Source organism: Akebia trifoliata, chromosome 3 (assembly GCF_017979445.1).
Source record: "Akebia trifoliata isolate Shusen 1 chromosome 3, ASM1797944v1, whole genome shotgun sequence".
Classification (NCBI taxonomy): Eukaryota; Viridiplantae; Streptophyta; class Magnoliopsida; order Ranunculales; family Lardizabalaceae; genus Akebia; species Akebia trifoliata.
In genome coordinates this window covers 31,507,139-31,513,563 of record NC_141377.1, presented here as the reverse complement: position 1 = coordinate 31,513,563, position 6,425 = coordinate 31,507,139, and the positions used below count along the sequence as shown (strand labels likewise).

Sequence of the window (6,425 nt, the reverse complement as noted above, 5' to 3'; positions counted from 1 at the left end):
TTTTTGAATCAGTTTATCGTGATTCAATTTTTTAAAGAGAGATTCTATTGCCACACCAAATTTTGCTAATTCCACCCCAATTCATATGTAAATAACCAAAGAATTAGCACACATCTTGGGGTGGCGTTAGAAAAAGTTGGTGAGGCAATAGAAGCTCTCTTTTTAAATAATTATAACAAATTAATTTTTTTTATACTTGTTTCTCTTGCGTGAGTTGACTCAAAAGCTACTTGGCTCTTGAGTTGACTCAACTCAGTTGCACTTGCACATTCCAATGGTCGAGTTTTAAAACTATGGACTAGCTTAAGTTTGATAAAGCTATAAAAGCCTTGAGAGACCGAACATCACAAAACCTAACATAAATAGAATCACACACACAGAGGAAATGGCCTTAGAGATGATAGAGCATGAAGACACACAACATTTTCATGTTTTAGCAGTAGATGATAGTCTCATTCATAGAAAGCTCTTAGAGAAGCTCCTCACTCTCTCTTCTTACCATGGTAAATCTCTCTCTCTCTCTCTCTCTCTCTCTCTCTCTCTTTCACACACACACACACACACACACACACAAATACACACGTTGAATCTTATTTTTAATGGGTTATCTTTCTTTCTTTCATTTTTTTATTTATTTATCTGGATTTGCTGTTGTTGTTACAGTAACTTGTGTGGAATCTGGTGATAAGGCTTTGGAATATCTGGGTTTACTTGATAGTGCCTCCTCCTCCTCCTCCTCCTCTTCTTCTTCTTCTTTTTCTTCATCAATATCTCAGCAGCAGGTGAGAGAAAGTGACTTAGAAATTCAAAATGCTCATATTTTCTTCTTCTAATTATTGTTTTCAAGTGATAGCGAGTTCCTCTAAGAATGCTTTGTTTCCTGTTTGAAATCACTCTCTTTTATTATTTTACAAGAATTCTTAAATGGGTAGGTTCTCCTATTTTTCTTGATTCTTCCCCAAATGGACTTTTGATAGAAAAAAAAAAAAAAAGAAAAAAGAAAAAAGAAAAAAGAAAAGGTGAATTAAAACAATAAAAGAGACATATATAGATAATTGTTCTTTCTTTTTCTTTCTTTTTTTTGCTTTTTTACCGATTAGCTTTTATGAAAGAATTTTCTTTAACTTATTGTGAGCGTGGATCCCTAGATCTAGCAATGTATAAAATGAAACACAATCAAGAAAATAATTAGGAAGCACAAGATTTAGGTGATTGGGTTAAATCTATATCCATGAATTAGAAATAAGAGAGTTTAATTGTATTGAGAATGATTACAATCCTAAATTATTATATATGACAATGGGTTTTCCAATCCAAAACTAATCTACCAAAAATCCAAAAATATCATATTTTCCCTTACACCCTAACTTGGGTATTTGATGAGCAGTAATTGTGGGACCTTAACTCAAGACATCTGACCCAATTCTTATCTCTTCCGTTATTTTGGCAAATGAGAGGTGAAGGAAAACATTTAAAGAGAGATGGGTATGTTTTTTGGGTGAATTACCACTTCGTGAGCTGAATATGAGTTATTTACGATTCCAGCTAACTGTTCATTTTAATTACCATAATGTGAATGATCAAGTTTTTGTTTAAAAAACTAAAATAAAAATTAGAACGGTAACGAATTTGGCAGTCTTAAAGTGACTATTTCCCGTCACTTTACCGAATTTGTTATTGTTCATGTTTTGGTAATTAAAATGAACAGTGACTTGAAATTGTAAATTCGTCAAAAGTTGATCATTTTTTTCGTAAGATTAATGCTGAAGTGACCTCACTGGGGGACATATTGATGGGTGGTGCGCGCATGCCCAAAGATGTGTTTCTTTGAGATACAAGTAAGAGGCATCTACGAACATGTGTGCACCACCAGGAGTAGAGCTAGGATTTTCTTGTAATAGGGGCAAACTATGGTTAGTTGTATAGTTGAAGAACTTGAAGATGAATGGTTTTAGGGAAAAATTCAAAGGCTTTTGGTTAGAAGGTGACGAAAATGATATTTATTTCCAATTAGTATATGAGTTAAGAGGCAATGTCATCAACAAAAAAAAAAAATTTTGAGGGGGGGGAGAGGGGACAAATGGGGCATGTAATTAGTTGAAAAATATAGGGGTGTCTCAAAGTTCTATGGTGGCAATTGCCCCCACCAGCTCTTTACTAGCTCCACCCCTGCACGCCACCACGTCAAGGTGTCCCTCATTGAGGTCACTCTAGCGCGACTCTTTTCGTAAATATCCCTATTTTTTTTCTTTTTTGTTCCAATTAGCCTTTTTGTTAAAGGGCTTTCTGACTTATCTCTTCCATTATTGTGGCTAATGAGACATGCATCCTTGGATTCTCAAAATTATAGTTGCCTAACATGATATTTTAAATTGACTTTGATCTTAAATATAGCAACAAAATTTTGAGAGATATGGATTTGAAAAATAAATAATAATGCATAAACCTAGAGGGGTTTCTGCTATGTATTGTTAAATTTTATCAAATTTAAGGGTCAAGGGAAACAATCTTATTATTATTATTATTATTATTATTATTATTATTATTATTATTTATTTTTTCTAAATCGAGGTCAAAATTATCAGACGATCACACATTTATGTGGGAGGTGATTAAGTCAAGAACCCCCTTTATGAAATGGCTTTCTTAAAAATGTAACAAGCAAGAGATCAAAAACTAAAAAAATTATGAACAAAAAATGTTTTGTTAATTGTATTAATTGTGTGAAATTTAAACCGAATAGAAACGAGAAAAAAGGATTTGTAAAGCATATCTCATTTTTTTTCATAGAAAGCATTGATAATGGTGTAAGATTCAAATCTGTAATATTAATTGAATATCATACTAAAAGCCCTTTTATTCTTTTGAGTAATGAAAGATCCCTTTGGAAATAAGATGGCTAAACTTATCAAGAGAAATATTTTCCTGACTTAGTAAAGATTGGGGCCTTACTAATGGTCGTTTTGCTCAAATGGATTACCACCTCAGAAATCCAACTCCATGGCCCTCTAAGTTGCTTCGGAAAGCTCAGATCCAAAATAAATAAAAAAATCGTTTTTTTTCCTAACTTGGTCCAAGGTTTTGAAAATGGATAGCTAACGAATTTACACATAACTCCAAAACTTAAAATTGAAATTCAACGGTAAAAACTAATTTTTTGTTGGGACTGTTTTTATATCAAAGTTCCTAGAATTTTATCATTTACAACCTTGAACCATTGGATCTTGTTTTTGGATGCCACAAATTGATCCCAAAGATCCTTAGCGAGGGTGAAATCCTTACTATCTTAGTAAGGCTAGTCGGACTAAATTATCTATTAGTGTATATAACTCAATTTTTTTTGTGTGTGTGTGTGAAGACTATTTTGTTGTTTTTAATTTTATTCTTTGCTTTTGATAAACTAAAATTTTATTAATAATAAGATGAATTAATTACATAATCCTTAGAGAGTTTATGTGAAAAATTAAATAAATTCTAACCATTCTAACTGATGTGATAACCACAATCAGTTCCAATCAAAATCTCTAGTTAGTCGATCCCATCATAGAACAACGCTTTCAATAATACTCTAATTTCCGTCCTCAAATTCATGGTGATCAATGATCATTATGAGTTTGTTGAAAACTTATAATCTTTGAAATTGGGTGCCTCCATGTTGGATGAACATGCACGATTGTCAAATGGCGCGCCTTCAAAGTCTTGTAAGATGGATTATTGTCTAAATCCTTTAGCCAAGTTTGTCTCATATGAGATAAATAATTGCATTGTGTTTGTCTTCCTAAGAAAGATGATGACCACATGACCACATGTTCAAATAATTGCATTTGGGCTAAGATCGAAACTTATCAAATGGTCCATTGTGGTCTCTAATAAATGGGCTTATAAATTGGTTCAATGTCGACTAATATTCCTATTTCTTAATCAGATGCAGGCAGTGAAGGTTCACATGATCATGACAGACTACTGTATGCCTGGGATGACTGGTTATGATTTGCTACAACGCGTCAAGGTCAACTATCATCTTCAATTCTCTACCATCTGATATGTTTTTTAGTTTACTTGATGGATTGTGATTTTCTCTTACGTGAGCAGAAATCTTCTTGGAAAGACGTTCCTGTCGTGGTCATGTCCTCGGAAAATGTGCAATCAAGAATCAACATGTATGTCAATTTCTTTAAGCTTTAAAAAAAAAAAAATGTTGGTTAAAAAAGGGAATTTTAGTAACCCCACCTCCCCCTCAATTCAAAAAAATAAAAGTCAAATTCATTGGCTAACATCAAGCCAACGACCCTAAAAAGGATAAAACATGGAAAATGAACTTATTATATGTACATGGGTTTTGTTAACATGTTCTTTAGGGCACATGATAAATTGCATTAAATACACCTTGAAAATAAGTATTTAAGGGTATTTTTTGGTAAAACAAAATCTTTTGAGTGCATTTTTGGTAGAAAATTCAATTTTCAAAGTGTATTTATTGCACTTTAACATGTGCCCTCAACCGCATTTTTGGTAGAAAATTCAATTTTCTAAGTGTATTTATTGGACTTTAACATGTGCCGTTGACCCTGTGTTTATACATACAAACTAGAGTTGTTTACCAACATGGGAATCCTCTTTGAATTTAAGGAGGAGAAGAAGAAGAACAATGTATAAAGTAGGAGGGGGTATTCTTGAAAATGGAGAAAAGTGAAAAAGGCAATAGCTAAAAGTTATCCTTGAAATACATGTGGAATTGAATTTGAACCCCTTTATGCGGAAAATAAACACAACAGTGACAACCATCTTGTTTTATTTTATATACTAGAGTTTGCCTGTGCCTCCAACACAAGCATCCTCTTGGGATTAAAAGGGTCAAAAGGAAAGATAATAAAATTAGAAAGGGTAATATTGAAAAAAAAGAGGGAGGGGAAGAAGAAAGCTAATAAAGTTGAGGGGAGGGAAGATGAGGAAAAGCAATGAAGTAAGGTTGTGTAGATTCTACTCCTTTATTTCAATGTTTATACTAGACAAAACTATTATAAATGAGGTGAAGAGGAAATACAATAAAGTAAGACTCACAAAAATTATTGTTGGATAAGATATTTATCCTAACTGGATGAAAGTTTATCCATCACAAAAGTGAGTCCTACAATTGCATTTTATTATATAAGTAATAAATATAAAACTCCACTGCATGCATCTAATTATTCAGTTAAAACACATTCTAAAACAGGGACATTAAGTCTTTGAATAGGCTATAATATCCTCTATTTGTTTCCAGTATCTTACCTTGGGATCAAAACATTCTTAGCCGTCCAATTCTTGATTGAATATTGAGAAATGAACACCTAATTGAATTGTTTACGATGTTTCCTTTTTGTTGATTAACAACAGGTGCTTGGAAGGAGGAGCAGAAGAGTTCCTATTGAAACCACTTCAATTATCAGATGTGAAGAAGCTTCAACTTCGCCTTCTAAAATCACTAAATTCTAGTAGCAACAACAACAATGACAACGATGGCGATGACAAGTACAACAACACAAACAAGAGGAAAGCCATAGCTCTTGTCCCCGATGAGGGACGACCCAAATTCAAAGGCTTAATTGGGGTGTATTACGAGTTCTTGACTAATTTAATCAAGGGTGACACGTAGGATGATCCCAAGACAAACTATCTCACTTGCCCCTCTATAACTCTTTTTTACTTTAATACATAGAGATCAATTTTGTTCATATTAGTAATAGAAAGTAGTTAGATGCTGTAATGTTTCATTTTAAAATTAGTTTTCTAATATAAAATAATTAAATCAAATATTAGGAGAAACGTATTGATTACAAGAACACTAGTATGGTTTATATATAAAATAATAAAATGAAATCTTAAATAGAGATTCTGATCTAATACAAATCTTAACTAATTCGATCCAAAGGTGTATCACAATAGACCTCACCTTATTACAAATGCATCCTATTTTACTACTCTAATACCTTTCCTTCAAACTTATGGTGATTGTTGTGGAGGGTTATTTTCCTGACCAGTAACATAAGGACATGTGTCACCACAAGATTTAGTAATAGTCTGAGCTTCTAAGCTTGAGTATGCTTGGGGTCACTTGGTCGTGAGATCAACTCTGCACACACCTTACAAACTCAGCTAAGTTGGTACTTTCGATTGCATCGTCTCCATTGGACCTTAAAATGAGCTCAACATAGGCTCCCACCATATTATTGATCATTGTTTCTTCTGGGTCTTAAATGGTTCTCAATGTAGGCTAAATTATTGGCCTCTAAGAATTATTTGCTTTCCATAGCCTACAAGCATTCTTTAGTTTAAAGAATTACAGTTGTTTTCTTTGAAAAGTTTGCTCAGGTAATCTTTCTTGGATGATAACTAGTACTGATGGTGGAGATTAGAAGTGAAGAAGCCATTAAAGAGAGACCATA

At 33.0% G+C, this 6,425-nt stretch overlaps 1 protein-coding gene across 1 annotated transcript; it reads left to right on the top strand.

Annotated features, from left to right (window-relative positions):
• The first annotated feature begins 343 nt into the window (after window positions 1–343).
• Window positions 344–5,714, top strand: LOC147406382 (two-component response regulator ORR3-like). Its single transcript, XM_086434389.1, has 5 exons — window positions 344–503; window positions 664–782; window positions 3,926–4,009; window positions 4,093–4,160; window positions 5,377–5,714. The coding sequence occupies exons 1-5, from the start codon at window positions 386–388 to the stop codon at window positions 5,633–5,635; spliced, it is 648 nt and encodes a 215-aa protein (XP_086290515.1). The 5' UTR covers window positions 344–385; the 3' UTR covers window positions 5,636–5,714.
• Window positions 5,715–6,425: the final 711 nt, after the last annotated feature.